This window comes from Amblyomma americanum, chromosome 11, assembly GCF_052857255.1.
Source record: "Amblyomma americanum isolate KBUSLIRL-KWMA chromosome 11, ASM5285725v1, whole genome shotgun sequence".
Taxonomy (NCBI): domain Eukaryota; kingdom Metazoa; phylum Arthropoda; class Arachnida; order Ixodida; family Ixodidae; genus Amblyomma; species Amblyomma americanum.
In genome coordinates, this window is record NC_135507.1 from 44,711,831 (window position 1) to 44,735,050 (window position 23,220).

The 23,220-nt window shown below is 48.0% G+C and overlaps 1 protein-coding gene across 1 annotated transcript in view; it reads left to right on the forward strand.

The window, feature by feature from the left end:
* LOC144110297 (uncharacterized) overlaps window positions 1–22,996 on the forward strand; it is a 36,189-nt gene extending 13,193 nt beyond the window's left edge. Inside the window, exons 3-5 of the mRNA XM_077643150.1 lie at window positions 14,731–14,813; window positions 18,695–18,778; window positions 22,745–22,996. Coding sequence (XP_077499276.1) covers window positions 14,731–14,813; window positions 18,695–18,778; window positions 22,745–22,881 — 304 coding nt within the window. The 3' untranslated portion in view covers window positions 22,882–22,996. The remainder of the gene's footprint in view (window positions 1–14,730; window positions 14,814–18,694; window positions 18,779–22,744) is intronic.
* Window positions 22,997–23,220: the final 224 nt, after the last annotated feature.

Consider the following 23,220-nt stretch of genomic DNA (forward strand, 5'->3'; position numbering starts at 1 on the left):
CCTCATTTTAACAAAGCACACCAGCAATCTTAACACATGACGTGCACCCAGCTATCACCCTGTCGCCACACATTCCCCGAGAGCGTGAATCTCTCTTTCCACAAGATTGATAGAAGGCGAAGCGACACAAGTTTCAGACTCCTGCCTTATCAGAAATGCGTCAACTAACTCCCTGCAGGTCCGATCTGGGTGACTAAACAAGATATTTGTCCTGTCCAAATGGGGGAAACAATATTTACATTTTCGGCAGTGCACAGCAAAGTTCGACGAAACAGCCCCTTTTACTGATCTTCGATGTTCAAACAGCCGCTCGTTAATACAACAGCCTGTCTGGCCGATGTACGTCTTGCCGCAGGAAATCGGGATATAATAAATCACTCCTGTGTCGCAGTCGACGAGCAGTTTTTTATGTGTAACTGTGCGTCTGATCCCCCTTCGGTCATCCCGGCCCTCAAGCTTCTTTCTAACTGCACTGCAGACTCTGCTCAGATTATTATTAGCTGTGAAGACTACTTTGACCCCGTATCTTGCCCCTACCTTCTTTAACCGGTGTGACAATCCATGTAGATACGGAATCCCGACTATTCTTGTTAGCGCGTCGTCTTTTCCTTTTCCTTTTGTTGTTAGAATAGCACTCGTGCCGTCTCGTGTTTCTTCCTCTTGTCCTCTGTTTCGCGCTGCTTAAAAATGAATGCATTCCAACTTGCCCAGTTTTATGTTCGCGTTTTCTTTAAAGCGAAAGCTTTCCTACGCCATCCAGCGAGCCATTTCGGCTCATCGCGCACTTCAGCCGTATGCCGTCTGCCGTGGCCGACGAAGGACCTTGAGCCGCCATTGCCTAGCAACGCCGCAGCCGCCCTTCAACAGATGGCGCCACCGTCGACGCCACTGCCGTCGCCGCTCGCTCCACCCACCAGATGTGCTCCGCGGTGATAGAGGAAGAGGAGGTGTCGCCTCCCGGGGTATATATATATATATACTTCACAAAAGTCTTCTTGGATCCAGAAATTTGTGATGCAGAAAAAGGGGCACACGAACGGAAACAGAGATTTATTAACGACGTTTCAGCCGGGGCCCGGCCTTCGTCAGGTAATGTACAAAGCATCTGTGCTTGGTCCTTCAATACCTGTTCTATGATAAGACATGTGACCAGCCACTAATGGCTGAAGACAATGTAATAAAATGCGCATGACGTCCTAAGTGACGCACAGTGATGAGGCCCCGGCCCCGGCCGAAACGTCGTTAATAAATCTCTGCTTCCGTTCGTGTGCCCCTTTTTCTGCATATATATATATATATATATATATATATATATATATATATATATATATATATATATATATATATATTGATACGGAAATAAAAGAAGAGGCGGAGAGCGAGCTCGAGCGGCGAGCGCGCGGCTCTAGCACGAGGGAGATAGAACGAGAAAGCTTGGCCGCCGCCGGTCGTGCTTCGCCGGCTCTCCTCCGTACTGCTGCTATATTTCTCTGGGCGGGCCCGTGGCCACCCCGTGGCATCCCACACCGTAACATTTTGGTGGCAGCGGTGGGATCATGCCGCTCACCCGCTCCCAGAATCAAGCACCCGACGTGCCAGACGACAGGAGTCCACCACCAGCCGATAGCGCCGACGACGCTGCGGCCGGCGCCGCTAGGCCTAGGCGCTCGTAGAGGCTCGGCTCTTCGCAGCAGCCGGACGCCGGTGTTGAGCGCCTCCTGGATACAGTCACCCAACAGATGGCCGCATGGGAGGCCCGTCTGACTGCCCAGGCTGGGGAGATGGAAGCTCTCCGGCGCGAACTCCGTCGCCTGGTGCCAGCCGAGCCGAGCACAGGTCAGGTGCCTTTGGGCGTCCCCGCCGCCGCTGTTTACGGCTCTGCCGTCGCTGGGCCTGCGGTCGTGGCCGCCAATGGCGTGCTCGGCGCGGGTGCGTCCTCGCCGCAGTGTTCTTTGGACGTTGTGGAATTGCCCACATTTGACGGCACCATCTCGTGGGATGCTTACCGCATCCAGCTGGACGGTATTGCGGCGGCGAGAGGCTGGGACGAGCAAATGAAGGCATGGATGCTCGTTGCAAAACTGAGGGGCCGCGCCACCGAGCTACTGCAGAACGTGCCGCCCACCAGCTGGGCTCTTACACTGTTCTGGCGGGCCTCCTCGCCGACCACTATGGTGCCTCAGGTCAACCCCGTGTGCAGTACCACCGCCTGCGAGCCCGCCGTCAAGAGCCCGGGGAGACGTACCAGGACCTCGCCGCCGCCATTGAGCGCCTGGCTCTGCAGTCGCTGCCGGGAGCGCCTCAGAACGCCGTGGCCCTGGTCGGCACCGAGGCGTTTGTCGACGCCATCCGACTCCCCGAGGTGCAGCGCTTGGTCCGCTCTGGCCGTCCTGATTCCGTCCGCGCCGCCATGGCGCTCGCCATCGAGGCGGAATTGACTTTGCTGGCCACGCGGGGGTCGCCACCGTCTGCCGAGCGCAGCGTCCGGGTGCAGGCTCCTCGGTCCGCAGCCCCAACTGCGGCCTCTATCCGACGCCTGCGTAACGACGTCCGCATGACCTGCTTCCGCTGCGGCCTGCGGGGACACTACGCGAGGGACTGTGCCGGCCCTCCAACGTCGGGAAACGATTTGGCGGAACTCCGGGGGCACCGTTCCGCCGAATCCACGTCCACGTCCACGTCCACGGCCACGTCCGTCCCCACACTCCTTCGTTCTCCGCGTCCCCTCCTTTCGTCGGCTCCGATTACCACTGATGCTCCTTACGTGCTCGTCGACGTCGCCCTGCTTGACCGGCACGTAAAGGCCTTGGTTGACACTGGAGCGGCTGTCAATGTACTGCACAAATCGTTTGTTGCTAACGCGCCCCACCTGCTTCTGCCAGCCGCCAAAACCCGGCTCTTAGCTTTTAACGGCACCCCTGTGGAACAAGTCGGACGTGTCGTCGTCAACCTGACAGCACTCGGAAATACCATCTCCACCGAGTTTGTTGTCGCAGACAGCCCTATTTGGCCAGTGGTCCTCGAGTGCGGGTGGTGCCAGCAAGCCGGAGTCATCCTTAATTTTACTAGAACCAAACCACGGGCGAGCCGAACTCTCTGTGGGCCGGGCTGGCTTAGCCGGGTTTCCAGCCTCGGTGTCGCCCTGTGGCAGTCCCTGGTGTCGGCGACCAAGCGTGCCTCAGCATCTCTGCGTGACCTCGCGACGAAGTGGCCGTGTCGAGTCAAGCCGTTCGACGTCACTACCGTGACTGTGGCGTCCGCCGTGACCCTGCCACCGGGTGCGGCAACGTGGGTGTATGCCAAGCTTGACAGTCCGGTCACAGCAGACGTACTGTTCGAACCCATCCGGTGTTCAGCTCCAGCCCGTCAGATGACCTCCCCTCGAAGCCTTTTGCCTGTGCTCAAAGGAGAGGCCCACGTATTTATACTCAACATCAGCAGCGTACCTCTCGCGCTGACTCCCAGCACGCAATTGGGTACAGCCTCAGTTTTGGACCCCGGGTCACCAGTGGCGTCTCTGCAACCTGAAGCCCCGCCTCGCCACCCTCCAGCGCCAGCGATCCTATCATGGGAAGAATTTAACTTTGGACCCAGCCTGACCTGCGCGGAGCTCGCCTCTCTGAAGACCTTGCTGCTCGAGCATCGCAGTTGCCTTGCTCTCAGCGTCGGTGAACTCGGGTGCACTTCCTGGGCTCAACACCGGATCAACACCGAAAACCGCGGGCCCGTTTATCACCAACCTCGCCGTGTAGCGCCAGCCGAACGGAGAGTCATCCAGCAGCAGGTGTGCGACATGCTTGACCAGGGAATCATTGCCCCTTCTTGTAGCCCTTGGTCCTCCCCTGCCGTCCTTGTGCGCAAGAAGGATGGAACATTCCGCTTCTGCGTTGACTATCGGAAGCTAAATGCTATTACTAGTTGCGACGTGTACCCGCTGCCTCGCCTCGACGATGCGCTTGACCGCCTGAAGGGGGCCCGTTATTTTTCCACGCTAGATCTGCTCTCGGGCTACTGGCAGGTGCCTGTTCACCCCGATGATGCGGAAAAGACGGCTTTCGTGACTCCCGACGGCCGTTACTAGTTCAACCGTATGCCCTTCGGTCTCTCGAACGCTCCAGCCACCTTCCAGCGTCTCATGGACCGAGTCTTAGGCCATTTGAAGTGGACTATGGCGTTGGTCTACCTGGATGACGTAATTGTCTACGCGGCTACATTTGAAGAACACCAGAGACGCCTCAAACTCGTCCTCGAAGCCCTTACCTCTGCTGGGCTTCGCTTAAAACCAAAAAAAATGTTTCTTCGGTTTCGCGGAGGTGACGTACTTGGGTCACGTTGTGAGCCGGCATGGCATCCGTCCCGACCCTGAAAAGCTAAAAGCGCTTACAGCTTACGAAGCTCCTACCACCGCCAAGGAGCTCAAAAGTTTCCTTGGATTTGCTTCGTATTTCCGTCGTTTCATTCCGGACTTTGCCAAGCGCAGCGCTCCATTGACCGCCCTGCTGAAGAAGAATGCACCGTGGAGTTGGACGCAGGCCCAACAGCTCGCGTTTCTTGACGTCAAGCACGCCCTCCTCGAGCCTCCTACATTGGCCCATTACGACGAATCGGCCCCCGTCGTTCTCCACACGGATGCCAGCCAAGATGGGCTCGGCGCTGTCCTCCTGCAAGAAGACGAGTCTGGTGACCACAAAGTCCTAGCTTATGCCAGCCGCCAGCTTTCCGACGTTGAGCGCCGCCGCCACTCTTCAGAACTCGAGTGCCTCGCCGTTGTCTGGGCCGTCGAGAAGTTCCGTCCCTACCTGTACGGCCGTCACTTCACCATAGTCACGGACAATAGCGCTCTCACTTGGCTGCAGTCCGCCAAACATTTGAATGCCAAGATTGCACGCTGGTCCCTGCAACTTCAAGAGTACAATTTCACAATAGTGCATTGGCGCGGCTCTGCCCATCAAGATGCCGATTTCCTTTTTCGCCACCCTTGTTCCGTGACGGCTTTGACGGACCTGAGGACTGCACAAACGCAAGATCCCGCCATTGCTGCCATAATCCACTCCCTTGGCACCGCCGCCGGCGCAGGCCTCCGCCAACTACGCCGGGTCTATCGAATGAAGGACGACCTCTTGTGTCATGTGAAGCGGCTCCGTGGTCGACCACCCGTCTGGTTGCCAGTTGTGCCGGAAACACTGCGGCCGCAAATCTTGCGCGGCTTACACGACGCTCCCACGGCTGGTCGCCTTGGTCGCGGCAAGACCTACGCACGAGTGTCGGAGCGGTTTTGGTGGCCTAATATGTCCAGAGATGTCAAGGAACACGTGGCGTCCTGCCAGACATGCCAGTACAGAAAACCGTCCACAGGTGTAACCAAGCCACCCCCGCAGGCTTTTTCGCCACCAAGTTCACCTTTCGAGCTGGTTGGACTGGATCATTTGGGCCCGTTTCCGAAGACGCGTGCCGGCAACCGGTATGTTCTGGTTGCGATCGACTACTTCTCCAAGTGGGTCGAAGCACTGCCCGTTCCAGACACGTCGTCCGCTCATGCCGTCGCGTTTGTGGAACAGCATCTCGTTCTTCGGCACGGTGTTCCCCGGCGCCTCATCACGGACCGTGGGAGCTGCTTTATGTCCCATGAATTCGAGCGAGCCCTCCGCTCCTTCGGCATTGCGCATTCCACTACATCCGTCAATCATCCGCAGTGCAATGGCCTCGTGGAGCGTGTTTACCGTACCCTCACGGATATACTCGCATCCTACGTCGCTCCGTCCCACACAAACTGGGATCGTTTTGTTTCTGCTGCAGCTTTTGCAGTCAACACTGCAGCGCAAGAAACAACGCATGTGACGCCGTTCTCAGTCGTGTATGGCAGAACGCCCTCCATCCCTCTCGACGCGCAGTTGGGCCTTCCCCATCCTACTGCGTCACCAGCTGAATCTGCTCAACGACTTCATTCCGCCCGCCTCGACGCCCAGCGCAACCTCCTCACGGCTCACGCGCGTGTGCAAGCGGCCAACGCGGCAGCACCACCACATCCCCCCTTCCGGCCCGGTGACATGGTCCTCGTTCGCCGCACCATCCGTGCGACTGGCCGTGCCGCAAAGCTCTTGCCCCGATACCGCGGCCCTTACCGTGTCGTTGCCCGACTCGGCCCCGTGACATACCGCCTCGAAGACCTGCCAGAGCATCGACCATGCGGTGTGCACCACATTTTCCCAGAGCATGTTTCAAACATGAAGCGATATGTCTACGGCGCCTGCGGTGACTCCGACTTAGCTACCGGGTCCTCATCAGTGCCGTCGTCGCCTGCTGGCTCCATGCCTTCCCCACGCAATGCAGTCCCATAAACGGATCGCCGCTCAATATGCATAAAACTCCCTGAAGTTAGCCTAACCGGTGTGGGACCTTCTTCGGCGACTGCAGACACCTTCGCCCAGCTCACACACTTCCAATTCAACGAAGAGTGTGACCGTTTCCTATCTGCGAGCCCACATTGCATCGCCCCAGGAAACCCTGCATCAAAGCACGGCCTGACTTCTCCCCCCCCCCCCCCCGGTGGAAAGGTGATACGGGAATAAAAGAAGAGGCGGAGAGCGAGCGCGAGCGGCGAGCGCGCGGCTCTAGCACGAGGGAGATAGAACGAGAAAGCTTGGCCGCCGCCGGTCGTGCTTCGCCGGCTCTCCTCCGTACTGCTGCTATATTTCTCTGGGCGGGCCCGTGGCCACCCCGTGGCATCCCACACCGTAACAATATATATATATGCTCTTCGCCTCAGTGTATGGTAGTAGTTATGTAGATATAGAGATCGCTAAATAGAAGCAACAACGACCGAACGAAGCGAGAAAGAGACAACGCGCTGAAGAGACGTTAGTAGAACGCGCGCCGCGCGACTCGAGAAGCGTCGTAATGAAGATGCTGCTAGAAGAAGTCGTGCCACGTCGGAGTAACTCTTCAACTGCGGAAGGGACCGGTTTGACAAGAGCGTCGGAATGAGGCGCTGCGTAGGCGACGTGCCGAGGAAAGGAAGCTTTCGCAATTCAACCACAGCTAAATCATAGCAAAATTTTTTCTTCCTGTCTTCAAATTGTACTAGCTCAGCTCGATCTGCTTCCTTCTGCCGTGTATGTTGGTGCCACGTTTCTGCTACCGTTTTCTTTTCTATTTCCGCGGTGTTTCAATGGCTTTGGCGCTAGGCTGCTCACCCGAGCGTCACAGGTCGAATCGCAGCGCGTTTAGACTTGTGCGAAATACGAAAGCGCATTTCGCGATTTCGGTGCGCATTAATGAATTCCATTTTGTTGAGGTTTGAGAGTTTTAGCATGGGCGTGTGGCTGATAGGACCAATATGGCAACGCATTGCGGTTCGTACCGGTGTCGCGCTTGCCTAGCCGCTTCTGCCGTATGGTCGTATTTACAGCAGATGGCGTATTTACCATACAGACATCTAAAATAATACCTTAATTATTATTATTAATCCAGAACACTTGAAAAACGGCTTTGCGCACAATCTACGCACATCCTTGGAAGTCAAACTCACAAACCACTGGCACGACTCTGTTCTCATGCGCATCGATGAGGCACGAAAAACTATTGTGCGGCCGCCCGATGTCTACAGGCCGTGCTCTGTAATGCAGAGCCACACTGCTACCACGTGTGTACGACAGAGACACAAGGTTAGTTCATATGTGGAATCGTGTCTGCCATCTTCGCCTTCCTAGTTGTATGCGCTGCCTGCTTACATCGTGTCGACCGAGTAAGTGCACATATATTAAGTGCCCGCCAGCGCTCTCTCCTGTTGTCGCAGGTGACGGATCATTAGTACTATTTGTTAATCAATACTGCAGCGCACGATACAAGCCAGTACTTCTCATTGAACGATTCCTGCCACCTGGGCAATTTCTGTTCACAGCACACACGGCAGTAAGCAAATGCACCATTTCAGAGAAGCCCACAGGTCAAGCACGACGCTTCCCCGCCTTTAGGCAACCATGGTACCGTGCGCCGCTTCAATCATCGCGTAAAAACTGCCAACCGGTGGACATAAACGGCGCACTATGCAGTCGTCAGGCTGTGCTCGCCTTCGCCGGCGCGAGCAGGACGCGGAGAGAAAAAGCGAGCGCAGCACGTGAACACGACCAGTCAGAGTGCCGCGGCGCCGTCGCGCCCGGTCGACGCTTCAAAATTCCGTCGCTGGGGAAGGAGCACGGCGCTGCCGCCGCACAGCAAACTTTAGGTCGGGGCCCCTCTAGAGCAGCGGTTGGTGTTGTTTTAACGCGACAGTGTTAAGGGCCCCTTGCCTCAAAAAAGCCGCTGTCTTTGGCATCGGGGGCGTTGGCCGTGAGCGAAAAATACTAGAAGCATTAAAAAACGAAACCGAGTACAAAATTGGTCGAGTGTGGGAATAGAACCAGGGCCTCCGGAGTGCCGGAGGGACACGCTAACCACTCCGCTACGACGGCTCGATAGTTTGGAATGAACAAAGGCGCGTCTAGTGAATACGGTGTTGTCTTAGAAGGGTGGCATTCCTTCACTTACGGCACAGTTTGTGTGTCCACTGAGACAGGTGACACCTAACACAATCTTTTTTATCATTTTCCTTGCCTTACAGCGCGGTGAGGGCGTCCACCAAGATATTTTTTGCTTTCCTTAAATTCTGCGACAAAGGCGTCGCGCCGAACGGAATATTGGCGTTCCGTGGATCCCTTGGCAACGCAGCAGAACGCTGTCGCGTCCTGCTCTTAAAGAGGAAGCTTAAGCATCCTCAAATTTTGAATAGTTACATTCTGTATATCCGCCGCGGTGGCTCAGCGGATAATGCTCTCGTCTGCTGAGCCGGAGTACTCGGGTTGGAACCCGACCACGGCGGCCGCGTTCCGATGGAGGCGAAACGCAAGGGCGCCTGTGTGCATGTCAGTGCACGTTAAAGATCCCCAGATGGTGGAAATTCTTCCGGAGCCCTCCAATACCGCACCTAATTTTTTCTTTCTTCTCTCTGTCCCTCTTTTATCTCTTCCCTCACGGCGCGGTTCAGGTGTCCGCCAATACGTGAGACAGATACTGTGTCATTTCCTTTCCCCAAAAACCAATTTTCATTTTCCATTCTGTGTCGACCAACTCATAACGATCATGGTTTTTTTTAGCCGCCCATGAGAGCAGTTTCATTTGTAGTGCTCGATGTCAGACACTTGGTCGGTGCCACCGGAGCATATATTCGTATAGTTGCAATACATTTAGGGCTATTGTCGAATGCGTCGTGTCATCAGGGACAATATTATTTATACGCATTCCAGTACAATGAACTGAAAGCGTCCTTTATCATTTGTGAGTTTAGACTGCGCACTTATGACTCAACTCAGGTACTGGCTACGTTTAGGTATCCGGTTAATGGGCCTTGAAAGAGCTCTCATAGACAAACATTGAGCGTATGGTGTGAAGCTGATTGTGGTCTTGCCGTCATGTGGTTTCAGGAGCACCTTGTAAGCGTAGGCAAATTCAAGGCAAATATCGCCTTGAAATTTCACAGGCTGCTTCTTGCAAACTGGTGAATAAGTGCCAGTGGTGGACGAATGGTTTTACACTGGATATCATTTACTGCCACAGTAGCAATAGAGCTACTACCGCCAAAAGAGTGCTTCTCTGGTTTTACACATTCAGCGCCGAAGCCAAGACAACATGTTGCATGGATGAAAAATAGCAGCATCCCATTTCAAACGGGGTGCTGGCAGTTGCCACCATGCTCGGTGTTTTCTTTTTCTATTTATTTATTCTGTAATAAATGTGCATGTAAATTTGCCATTTCTAAATGCATTTTTAATCCTATACTTGCAACCTGATGCCGCGCCCCTGCTTTTGAGCTACCAATCTTGCAATCGCTTTTTGCCAACTTCAGCCACAAATTCATTCACATGACCACTGTTGTATTTAAAACCTGTGGCTTCAGGAAAAGTGATTGCGTCTGCACCAACATTCGTATGCATACCTCCTCGTTCGTCGCGGACGCGCGTCGTATTAGCCTGCCCCGCGTCGGTAGGAGGAGGAGGACAGGAATGAAAGCGCATGGTGTACAGACCGAAGGGCACAAGGAGAAAAGTGCCACCAGTGCGACAAGTTGAACGAGGAGGCACTAAAAACTTAAATCATGGCGACGAGCCGAGATTCGACTGAAGGGAGTGTCAGAAGAAAGGTGGTAGGTAACAGGCGTAGCAGGAGATGCCAAATGTTGAAAGGGAATGAGAGAAGGAAGGCATGGTATTTAGTTTTATGAGGGTTTAACGTCCCAAAGCGACTCAGCCTATGAGGGACGCCTTTCGTGAAGGTCTCCGGAAATTTCGACCACCTGGAGTTCTTTAACGTGCAATGACATCGCACAGTACACGGGCCTCTAGTATTTCGCCTCCATCGGAATTCGACCGCCGCAGGCGGGATCGAACCCGCGTCTTTCGGGCCAGCAGCCGAGCGCCGTAACCACTGAGCCACCGCGGCGGCTAGAGAGGGAAGGAGGCGCTCCCTGCTACGGATCTTACGCGCACTAAGGTATTATCTACGTAGCAGTGCAGATAATTTTTGTAATCATATAAATGATACTGAACACCCTTGGAAACAAACAGCACTTCTGGATTGGCAGCGGGGCGCTTGAAGTCAGCATAATGCTCTGAGGGCAGATATAGGTAACGGAGGGGATTCTAATAGAAGGCAAGCTTTGCAAGGAGCGGCAGAAGGTTAGGTGGGCGAATGAGATAAGCAAGTTGTGGGGATAAGATGTCCTGGGCTGGCACAGGACAGGGTTAAGTGGATAGACATGGGAGAGGCCTTTGTTCTGTAGTGAGCGCAGTCGGGCTGGAGATGATGACAAATAGCGCAGGTTGGTGGGGGTTCCTCCAATGACACGAACAGAGGATGAGGCCATTCGAAGTATGAAGGAGGAAGGAGTTCTATAGCAGCCGATGCAAACGGTAGGAAGAGCGAGAAGAAGGGGGAGGGCAAAATCCACCTGCTGGCTGATATTCAGCGCAGCATTTTTGGTGATCGGGCACAAAAGTCCTCAAACTTTTATCTCTGCAGTTCGGTCAGAAGACTGCTCTCGCTTAGGGTTGATACATTATCTGCAGCCCTTCAGTTTTTCTGTTGGCTTATTAGCAGCTGCATTATTCCTCATCTATCATTGAAGGGTATGAGCTCATGTAGAGTGCAGCGCCCGGTAGGCACAAGCGCTTCCATGGCATTTGACAATATCAGCAATATGTTGTGGCAACATAAATTTATAGTAATCATCTCCTTCCCTATGAAGGCTACGTAGCCCTCTGTACTTCGCGCAGTATTGAGAACATGCAGTTTTGTTTTCATGCGAACACAAAAGGATGTTGTCCTATTACTTCAGTTTAATACAGAGGGCGTTTCAATTGGGAATTTCTGTAATTTTTTAAAATATAATTTTTGAGTGAGTAAAAATAGCGGTGTTTCTGGCATAGCATAGCCAGCAGTGTCATGCATGACAGCACAGGCAAGACGTGCTAATTAGCAGGCTGGTAAACTAATATTCAGTAGCTGACTTTTTAACGGTAACGTTAGGCTCCTCAACTAATGTGACATGTACCCCTCCCCCCAATAAATAATATCCTGGTCAGTTTTAGAATTTCGAAAACGCGGTTACCCTCAGCGCTCTGGCGCAGAAAATTTTGTCCACGATGCGCCAAAAAACATGTGGTATCGACAAGCTTGCTGTAAAAGCAACCCCTTTATTGCACGTAACTCGTCGAAATAGCTATAACTAGTTCGCCCACACAACCGAGGGAAACCGCGTTTTCGAAATTCTAAAACTGAGATTGATATTAATTACGCTGCGCAATCTTAACGAAAACAGGTAGACAGTTAACTGTTCAGTGTTTAACTAGACAGCTAGTTTTCCCGTCTTAGCCGCATTCAGGTGTGCTGCACTGCTGATAATGTTGTGCCGAAAATGGGCCCTTCGAACTCAAGAAAGCTATTTTTAAAGATTGTAAAAATTCTTAACTGAAACGCCCTTTATATATTATTATGCCGCTATTAGAGGGCACTTTAAATGTCTATACAATCACTTCCTTCCCTGCAGTAATAAAATGGTGTAGCTGGCAACCCAAAGTTTTTTCCTAGTTAAATAAAAGTCTCTTACGGTCCTTATGAACTTATGCTGCTGCTCGTATTGCTTGCTAGCATTTCTGGGCAATATTGATCCCTTAAGTTCTTTTAAAGTACTCGAACCGTGCTGCCTTCGGCGTTATTCGGAACAGCGGTGAAAGACGCTGAAAGAAAAATGAGACACACAAACCCGGAGCTGTGTATAACCATTCCGTCCTTATATTCCAGCGTTGTTTTTAATATTGCAGGGCTGACTAGCGAAGCAGGCTGCTTCTAGTGCTTTGTGCGTATAATTGGAGCAGAAGCTTCTCAAAGAATAATTATTCAAAAGAATTGATGGGCGAATCACGGTGATTCATGCATACACAATGTTTTCGTGCATGACGCGGGCCACTTGCGATGACATCTTTCGTGGTCTGCACGAAGCAGTGCTGAACACGGTGTATGCCTTCATAGAGTAGACAGACGCATTGCGGATTTCTAGACATAATGCGTAATCTGACGGGTGGCACACACTGTAAAATAGAGCTGAATTAGGATGCCTTCTCTAGAGCTTTTGGCATATGTTGCGAATGACGGAGCGCGTCCAACTGACCACCGAAGAGACGAAAGCGATATTATAGCCGTGCCGGCATTAGGTGACAAACAAAAAAACCTGTAAATGAAACTGTCATTCACAGCATTATCCTATTACTGTGATAAGTGTACAGTCTTTCTTCAGCAATGGAATGCTAATCACTTTATTCTGATGGGTGGCTTCATGCTCAAGAGGATACCACAGTTGAAGAGGCAGGCGTTTTCTCTTGTGATGTACGTTTGTAATTTTTGCTGCAGTTCGAAACACCTCATCACGAAAGCCCAGGTGAATAACAACATACAACTTTGTTTTCTAAACAGCGCATGGTGAATATCGTGCCCCGCTGTGAACTCAGCCAGTGATGTTTATTGCCTTGTGCGCAGAAATGAACAATTTCCTGTGCATTTCATACTCTATAGATGCAAGTATACATTTTAAGACATTCAAGGAACTTATTCTAAATGCCTACCTATAATATGAGTCGGGTGACCCCAATATCTGTAAAGAATTGCAGAGATATATCGAAATGACCATCCCTTACTATAAATATATTTCAAATTTTCAGCGCGAATCTCCTGAAGCGACACATTCTCTATCACACAAGGCTTAATGGAGGCTCTGTGATCTGTTTAGACTACCTTTGGTTCTTTAGCCTGCGTTGGACGCTGCATTTAGTATATCGTTTCGTTCAAAATGTGGTCGCCAAGGGAGCCTAAAGCCAAAAGCACTGAACAACTGTTGCGCGTGATCGTACAGTGTTTTTACGTTGGGGGTTGCCTAAACGGTTTTGAAATTCCGCAGATGCTTGCAATTACGTTTTTTGGAGAATTGCAGACCTACAGTTAGAAAGGTATCGCTCATTAAAAAAAAGCGTTTGCGTGCTCACACAAGACAGTCACTCAAATTAGGAAGACTGCATTTTGTTTCTTTCTGTTAAAATCGAGTTTTACACTCTATAAATTGTACTTTTCGAGATACTTCTCTAAAACAACGGGAGTGTTTCATCGATACCTGCTTTCTGGTGACAAGAATAATACCCAGCTATGAGACTAATGAAAGAATTTATCAGTTCTTTAGCCGGACACCGAAACACAGGGACGTCGTTCCGATTCCACGTTGATGTTAGGATAATGCCACTGGGCACAAGCAGCATTTGTGGATGAGGTTATATATGTTGTGCGAGGTAATAATTTTTTCCCTTTAGCACAAAATTTGCCTTTTTATGGTAACAGCAAAGGCTAGTTCATAAGTGAAACAGAGACGGCGCAAAAAATCAAGTCCGTCTGGTTCCTCTCGTGTAAGAATATGAATATCGTTCTAATTAAATCTCCAAGCAATAAAACACCACTCAAGAGTTATGAGCTTGGGTCTTACTCACACCTATGTTTTTGATAATTATGATTGCGTGCAGCGCGACTTCACAAGTATTTGTCAGTTACGCGTTGTTCTATACAGCGAAGAGCCGATACTGGTCTTACCTCATATCAATCGGCGTAAGCCAAGTATCGTTTTCAATTTTTGCGCAGCGTGTTTTTTTTTTTTGTGCTTACGCTGGAGTGCCTTAGTGGTGTGCCGGGAAGTCAGCGGCACATCTCCTGAGCCCACATCGTCGCCATCATTACCCATACCCCCCCCCCTCTCCCCCGGACGCCAACTGCTCAGTTGGTGGGTGGCTCTGTGCAGTTTGCAAATAAACATCTGTCGCTGTACATATCAGTGAATAGAAAAAGTGTAAGAATAAAATATAACCCAATATACGAAATTCCTGTTGCTGAGAGGAAATAGAAGTTTACGAGGGTGTTGTTGCAGGCTAGTTGGTTTGACATGGTTGAAAGGGAACAGCGCAAACACAGGACGAAGAGAGGAACGTCGGTATTATACGTCTGTGGTGTACGAGCGCCTGTGTTGTACGTTCCTCTCTTCGTCCTCTGTTTGCGCGGTTCTCTTTTAACCAAGAAACAGAAAAAAACCAAGTGGTCGGTGAATGAGCTCCCAGCATATTACCCGTATTTGTGTTCTCGAAAATTGAAACGGGTATTTTTTTTCAGGCACAATCAGCGTTTGTATGCCAGTATCTCACGCGGCCATCATGCTCACGAAGAGCCAGAGCTCGACGTGAGCAAAAGCAGAGGTAAGAAAAAGTGCGGGGGGGGGGAGAAATACAGTACTTTTGTTCTTTTTTTCGTGTTATGTTTCAGCATGGCGCACTTAAAAGTGTCTATTTCTTGCCAGTTGAAGGAAAGTTCAACAAAAGATTTTTTATTCAAAGAAGTTCTCTGTTGTAACTTCTTGAAATGGCTTTAAGGATATCTAGGTCAGCTCCAAATTCGCTTCTGCCTCATATAAAGCAGGTAGCGGCGGTAGGTTAGAGATGAAATATCGCAAGAACTCCGTATTTTCAGTATTTGTCTACAAACTGTCCTCGTCGATTATAAACGTACAAGCTCAGTGTGCCCTCTTGCATGCAAGTCGTCCTATTTACTAACAAGCTTCTAAAGACTGCCTGTCAGATATCTGATTGCCGTATTTTTATCTGCCGCTATTGAACCATGTGGCATCATCATTTAAGTTTCTCAGAAAATCGTTGTTGCAAGGAAGAAATTTTCAGTTGTAACTAAAACTAAAGTGTATGCCAAAACAGTTACACATAGAAGTATAATCATATATTGATTACAAAACTTTCACCTAGAAACTACATCACTGCATAAGAATTGAAATAAAATTGATTGAGAACATGGAACTAGTTTAATTACATGCATCCTTTATTTTAAGGTTTTCTTCAACCGATTTTTTAATGCTTCCTAATTTCTTTGTTGTTTATCGACTCGTCCTGCCTTACTCTGGTGTCGACTTCCTCTGTGATGCTTCTGACTTTTTCTAACACACCTCGGCACAAGCACCGTCAGAATAGCATGGCTGCGGTAAATTTGTCTCCAATAAACGCGATGAGAAGAGGAAGCGATTTTGATATATCATTTGCTTATTCCCGGCCGTTCTTGAAGCAGAAGTGCTAAAAGGACATGCAAAGACTGGGTTTCAATGCTTTGAGCTAGATATGGATGTTCGAGAACTCTACACTGTTCTGCGTTCGAAGCGTTGTTTTCTACAGAAACCGCCTGTGAAGAAAGACACTCTAATGAGCGGTACAATATAAGATTTCCACAATAAGGATTGATAATATTCAAAGGTATTTCAATTATAACGCCTGATTTCCTTTGTATCATGCAAGTAGTAGTGAATGCTTCCAGAATGATCAATCTGACCACCCTGAGACTTCGAATCAAGACTTAAAACTGCAAAACAAAGCAACTTCTTTTTATAGCTTAGTGCCTTGGTGAGATAGCTTAACCTTAATTTTCCCTCATACTATTCAGAACTGACTGAAACCTGACCTCTTGCACCGGTGTAATATTTCATAGAAAAGTTTTGATTTTTCCTTCCTCCTCGCTCCAGAGGTCAGACTTCTGCACCAGTTCGAGATATACTGTAACTTAACACTGCGCTCACAGCTCACTCTGCAATCACGAGCACATAAAAAAAACACGCAATTTTCCAGAAAGTAAAGATATTTTTCGCTCTTAATAACGGAAGGAAAATTTTCTTGATTGGAACTAACACCCATTAAGATTTCCGGTCTGCTCACAAGGAACAGGATGCAAAGAGTGATTGGAAAAGAAAGTGTCATTTCGTTATGCATGTATTACCAGGAAAAAAACAATGACCGCAGAATATCGGGCTTGCAGAACGGGGCCTAATAATGAGGGCTACGCTTAGGCACGTGTGAGAAATATTGCACTGATAAAGTGTAACCAAACAGGCAGGTGCTCAGAATTATGCCCTTGAAAAAATAATAAAGTCGCCGCAGCTGCTTGGAAAAGTGATCCGATAGCGAAGTTTATTTAAAGACTTATTTCCGTGGTCCAATCTAAATTACCTCTCTTCTTTGCCTAAAGCAAGGTTAGTGCTTTTTTAGTCAACATTTTTAGTCTTCTGTGCTTTTATCTATTTCATCCACCTTTTTTTCCCTCTTCACAGTTTATTTACTATGCACTACAACTTGGCTTGAGGGGCGATAACTACCGCCCAAATTTCGAAACAACGCATATTTTGATATTTTTTATTTAGTTAGAAACAAGCATAACAGAATTACAGTAATCATTCTGCCACGGCACTTGGTGCAAAGAAGTAGGCGAACTGAAACGAAAAAAAAATTGCACTAAGAACTTTGAAATACCACATTTTGCCGCAGTCGCGAGGGTAACACAAACGCGTTGCGCAGTCTTGTAACATTACTCCCGATGTAGGCTTTGTAGCGACGAACAAGTTCTTTGTGAGCCTGTTCGCATTGCAGACACCGTATCCAGGAAAAATATTTCATACTTTTCTCCACTTCGCAGGTGTAAAGCCAGGCATTATATGTTCTCTGGGTGCATGAGCCGTGGATATTTCTGCTGTCTTGAGAACTTATTCTCTGCCGCTTTCACTGGTTCACAACTGTTTTCGTACAATTGGTCCTTTTAGAGTGTGTTTCTGACAAGGTCTCATTCGGCGGACGAGAAGGCGCGATTGTGAGCATAATGACAGGCGAGACCACACGAAGCTTGGTGCTTGCCTTGATGTGATGCATAGGCAGCTAATATTTGTACTCGAAGTGTGTGACGCTCAGATCTACAGAAATTGGTGAAGCCTCAGCCATTTGGTTTTCATTTCTTTTTGTGAAGGGTGACTTTAGAACAAGGAAATGCTTGTTGGCACCACTGCTTTTTGATTCTCTGCAGACGTTTCTCTGTTGATTTTAGAGCCTAGTATCTATCAGTACTTATCTCTGGCACAATTGCACCAGCCTAGAGATCTTTCAAAAAATTAACCAAGTCAACATTTTTGCTTTAGACTCTGGAAAACGCGCCGATTCTATAATTTCAAGTTGGTAGCAGCTACCAGAAATATCTATAAGGAACGCAGTAGTCACTTTGTCTAATATTTGGCATATTTTAATAGAAATAACTATTTAAAAAACTTTTATTTTTTTATTTTTTATGTACTGCGCATTACCGCACAAAGTGGTCTGACTGATTGTCTTTTTTTATGTACTGCGCATTTCCGCACAAAGTGGTCGGACTGATTGTCTTTTTTAATGTACTGCGCATTACCGCACAAAGTGGTCTGACTGATTGTCTTTTTTTAGTGCTTTATTCTTCAATAGGATGCAGTTAGCAATTATTTTCTGTTGTTGATGACATCTATCCCATTCGGTTTAAACTGAGGTGCAGTAGGTATGTAGCAGGTAATCGCAGCCAAATATTAAAATCATTCGACTGCTTACCTAATGGTTAGGTGGTGCTGCGCTGATATATGTCGCATTTTGCCCCAAGTCGCAATCCACCCCCCCACCCCCTACATTCTAGGTTGCTGTGTTTAGCTCTGATGATGGAGCATTTATTTCTTTGAAAAGTGTTTCTAGCGAACTTTAAAAAACATTTTAGCTACATTGAGTAGTCTTCAAGCTCAGCTGCACTCAATGGAGGTACGAGAACTTTTTCAAGAGTAATACTGTATTCACTTGTTAGAATTTAATGACTACAGGTACTCAGAGCTTCCCATTGAGGGCACCCACGCTTTTCGCTGAAGAAAAAGGTAAAGAAACAGTGAAGTGAGCCGAATGGTCTCGCCATAGGTTCTATTTTTCAACACCGCACACCAGTAACTATGTTTTTACTAGCACAAAAGAGGTGCGAGTACCTTTTTTTTCACTGCTGTTATATTCACTACCTTTTTCAGACAGTACGTTGCTCCTTCCGAATTTCAAAACCCAGCCTGCGGTCCAGTCAGCATCTGGATCTAGGCGTGACGCTTTGGGTAGAAAATAATTTCCCTCAGTTCTTCCTGTGATAGTGTGACTCGCACATTGTACTGCTGCGGATGCGGTACCTAACTGCGGAGCTCTCTCTACACATGGAGAATGAAATTTAGCAACCTCATTTTGGCGCATATAATTTTTCGTGTGTTTTGCAGGCGGGCATGGGAGAAAATATACACTGCGGCACTGGGATCCCATAAATCACTGCGGTGTTTTGACTTTCCAGAAAAAAGAAGATGGTAAGTGTAAAGCAGAAGAAAAAGTTTAATTTGGTGTGCCTCAAATGTCATGTGACGTTTCCCACTCGCGCCTGTGTGTTCAGAGCTTCTATTTTACGGGATTTAACTTCATAAAACAACTCATGTTATGGTGCGCCCCTTTGTGCAGGACTAGGGTAGTTTCGATGACGTGGGGTTCGGTAAAGGGCACTGATCACCGCATAGTAAACGGGCCTCTAGCATTTCGCTTTTACCGAAATTCTACCGCCGCGGCCGGGATCAAACAAACGTCTGTCGGGTTAGCAGCCGAGCACCAAACTACTTAGCCACTGCACCGACTTGCAGAGCTTTTCGCTGCTACAGTTTAAATACGCCACAAATCAGGAATATATAAATGCATGCATTCGAGTGACCCAATTGATGTTGCTTAATCAAGCTCCAATTGGTATCACGCTCATTCTTTTTTTTCTACTTTTACTTTGTTCTGGATATTTAAAGACAAATTGTCATCTCGCGTATTGTAAAAGTTTGTTTAGTTTTCCATTTCGTTGGGAAGTGACGGATATCCTGGGAAAGCAAAAGGAGGTGAAGAGGAATGCAACAATGAATAGTGATAATGCTCTGGCTAAATACAAAGGTCCCTTGGAGCAATTGAAGTGAAACAAGCGATAGAAAAAGACCTTGCCGCAAGGACTGAAGAGAAAGAACGTTAGTGGTTTGCGGAGCCGTCTATCCGAGTATTCCATTATGATTTGATTGTTTAAACTTCCGTCCCGCCCCACTGTATGCCATCCATTACCACTAAGCGTTTGTTTCATGTCTCTATGAAAAAAAAAATATTAGCCTTGCTGAGAGCACGATGTGTAAGTTATAAAAAAGGCTGCAGGCAAAGCTCCGGCAGTTGACAATAGTCAAATAACTACACGCAGGCACACAGACGCGGCTGTAAGAGCAGATAAGTCATTCTTTTGGGCTCGACTACTGATCCGGAGTTTCCGGGTTCGAACCCGACCGCGGCGGCTGCGTTTTTATGGAGGCAGAACGCTAAGGCGCCCGTGTGCTTCGCGATGTCAGTGCTCGTTAAAGATCCCCAGGTGGTCGAAATTATTCCGGAGTCCTCCACTACGGCACCTCTTTCTTCCTTTCTTCTTTCACTCCCTCCTTTCCCCTTCCCTTATGGCGCGGTTCAGGTGCCCAATGATATATGAGACAGATACTGCGCCATTTCCTTTCCCCCAAAAAAACCAATTATTCTTATTATTTTTTAACTTCCGGCGCTCTCTTTGCTGTCCCGAAGCAAGTTGAAGAAGGGACGACAGTGATGGGGGAGGGGGGGGGGGGTGAACGAAAGCTCGCAGTCTTTGGCTCTGGCAGTTGCTTCCCGAAGGCTCGACGTCGTCGCAACTGCTGTGTGAGGAGGATAGGGAGGACGTTTTTGGCATTCTCTCGCCATATTTGAGATACTTTAGGATCTTTTTCTGCAGCCACTGAAAAAACAAATACAGTAGACTACTTGTCTACGAACGTGAACTTAACGCGCACAGGCCTTAAGTCATTCTTGCGCGTCATGCACACATAAAATCTAATTTTCTTTAAACACATGCTGAGTTTCGGGCTCTTCGAATTCACGTTTTTGCAGTGTTTTGAGGCACAAAGTCTTGCGAAACACAAACGCACAAATACACCTATGAGATTGTAGTAAGAACATTTATTTCCGCCGATGCTGCATTCTCAGCTTCCAAAGCTGCCCTTCAAGCGAAGGTCATTAGTCTTTCCTGTCGAAAAACTTCAGCCTTGAAACTCTTTGCTGGTTTACGGAATTTCTGATGTTTACTAAAAATAAAAACAATACACCCTGATGCTCTTTGCATTGCTGTGGTCGTAGTGTTTAAAGCCTACCTTTCGTAACCACCATGAATGCGGTGCTTCGGCATTTTTCATATAAAACGACCCAAAACTCAGATGATTTAAGAAGCTCCGTTCCTAGTTTTTTTTTCTGATGGTTTAGTCACAGTGGTACAAATGCCAGTAAAAGGACAAAGCTGGCAGTCTTTTGAGCGAATTAGCATGACATTCCTCTTTCATATACTCAAAACCTGCGTCAGGCTCGGAGAAAAATACTCGCAGGAAAACTTGATACACCAGCCATTATTATTTGCTTATCGAATGTTGGGGTTTATGACAAAGTGACACGAAAGCAACTGAAGACTACATTGTTCCATGCTAAATTGCGAACCGCTAACAGTTTCATTATTGCGATGACAAATGCACACGATGCATTAACTCATGATCTACGGAGCAAACGGTGTATTTGGCTCCGCGACACAAACTGAGTTTGTGCATTTGTGCCCTTACAGTGCATTATTGTCTGTGAGCGAAGTTAAGAAAACCTGGTGATACATGCGCCAAAGCATGGTGCTTGACAGCGATGTCTCGATGTTCGGTTGCCGTTTGGGCCGCTGTGGGATGAGGACCATCACCAATGCACATGTGGTGACCTCCCAGTACAATTGATCGCTTGAAAAATTTGTTTCTTTTCTTTTCCCGTGGGCTCACTCAATTTGCTTTACTTTAACGTTTGTGGCCTTACCATGGCCTTTAAGTTTTTATGTGTAGCCGTATCAGTGTTCTCGATTGTCTGTATATGCTTTATACAGCGGCTGCCACCAGGAATGCACTGATTACCGTGATATCGTTGACGTAGTGTGATAACGATTAGAATCATGATGCACAGGCATTTCTCGGAAGCCCATCAGATTTTACACGACTGCGTGTACCGCTTCTTCGGTCCAAAAGTCGCCGCCTTGAGCAAGGGTTGACAGGACGACCTTAAAAACGTGACGGAAATATAACTATTTGAAATGAAAAAAATTGCTGATGTTGAGGTTCCCTCTGCATGCTTGGGGGGCACGCAAAGTAAATGTCAATCAGGTGCTCTGTTTTTTAAACATGGTATTTATCACAGCGAAGCAATGTTCTATGTACATGAACTATGTAAAAACTATGATGGAAACAATCATAAACCAACGAAGTGAATTATACGAGAAACCTAAACGACAAAGCACGAGAAAATACGTGACACAGGGCACACCACTATTACAGAAAAACAACACACCTAAGCAACGACGCACTAGAAAGAAGGCAATAAAGAGTACAGCACAAGGAGTGGTTGCCACTCTGGTTCAAATTCAGTCTGGGCACCAACAAATGACTGTGTTGTTAGATACCGAGCAGAATGCAATGTCAAATTAAGTCTTTTATCAAGACATTTTTCTATAATCTACAGAGCGACGCGTTGCACGTTAAAACACGGTTAGAAAAAAGGCAACCTTTATGTACTCGGTAAATTAGCGCGTTTGTGATCGTCCACAAATGATTTAACGTTGTTTCATGAATTGCAAAGATCATTGAATTTTTGGGGTATCTTGCAACAAACATTAAAAAATATGCCACAAAGAGTCGTTGGTTAAAGCGTGTGAGAGGAGCACGAAGTGAACGCATTGTGGTTTGTATATCAGTGAATTGTGTTGCGGATATTTACTGAAGTTACAGTATGTAAAAATAAAAATAAGGAAAAGACGCTATAGAAAGTACTCTTAAGGCACAGCCTAAGCGGCTCCATAATGTTTTCTAACGGTTTTACCCCAGCACAATGCAAATTTTGACACCCGTGCTTGCGCAGGACGTTTTGCGCTAGCCATCAGTAAAGACCTCTTAAGCAGTACATGGCAATAGCAGAATGCCGACGCTGTGAATAGAGAAGAAAGTTAACGCCGTCCTGTGTTGCATTTACAAATATGTGTGCGCTGCAAACATACGAAGACCCGCAATTTTTGTGTTTTTTTTTGCGTGCCAGGACTGTTCTGAACAGAGAAAGACAAGCTGGTTAGAAAAGTTTGATGAAAATATCGTTGATTTCATCGTCCTATTTATTATAGAAGCCAACATTTCGACACGGTTTGTGAACCACGATATTTTCTTTTTCAGGAGTAAACCATTGCGAAATGTATGCGTGGCAAGCTAATCTTCAGGGCTCTGGTAGATACGCTTGTCAAAGTGCATATGACCAGCTTTGTGGGCACATGGAAAAGCACTGGGTCTACACGAGAGACTGCAGAGCCTAAGCCTGACACCCGTTGTGTTCAGGTCGATGTGCAACACAAGTGAAAAGAAACGGCAAATACTAATGTTTTATGCCGTCTTCCATTGAATTGACAAATAAAATAACGAAAAAATTTCTTCCTTCTTGACTGATTTTTCTGGCGTAACAAAGACATGATGAGACTGCTCTTATTTTCTGCGTTTTAGAGCCAGAGCACAATTTTTCAGTTGTGTTGTGTTGGGTTTTATGGCATATCGGCGGCTAAGGTCATCATGCGCCAAACTCAAGGTATAGAAAATTGTATTGTGCCGGATTTTATATGATAAAAATGGAACGGTGGTGTAAATGACCTACAATGTTA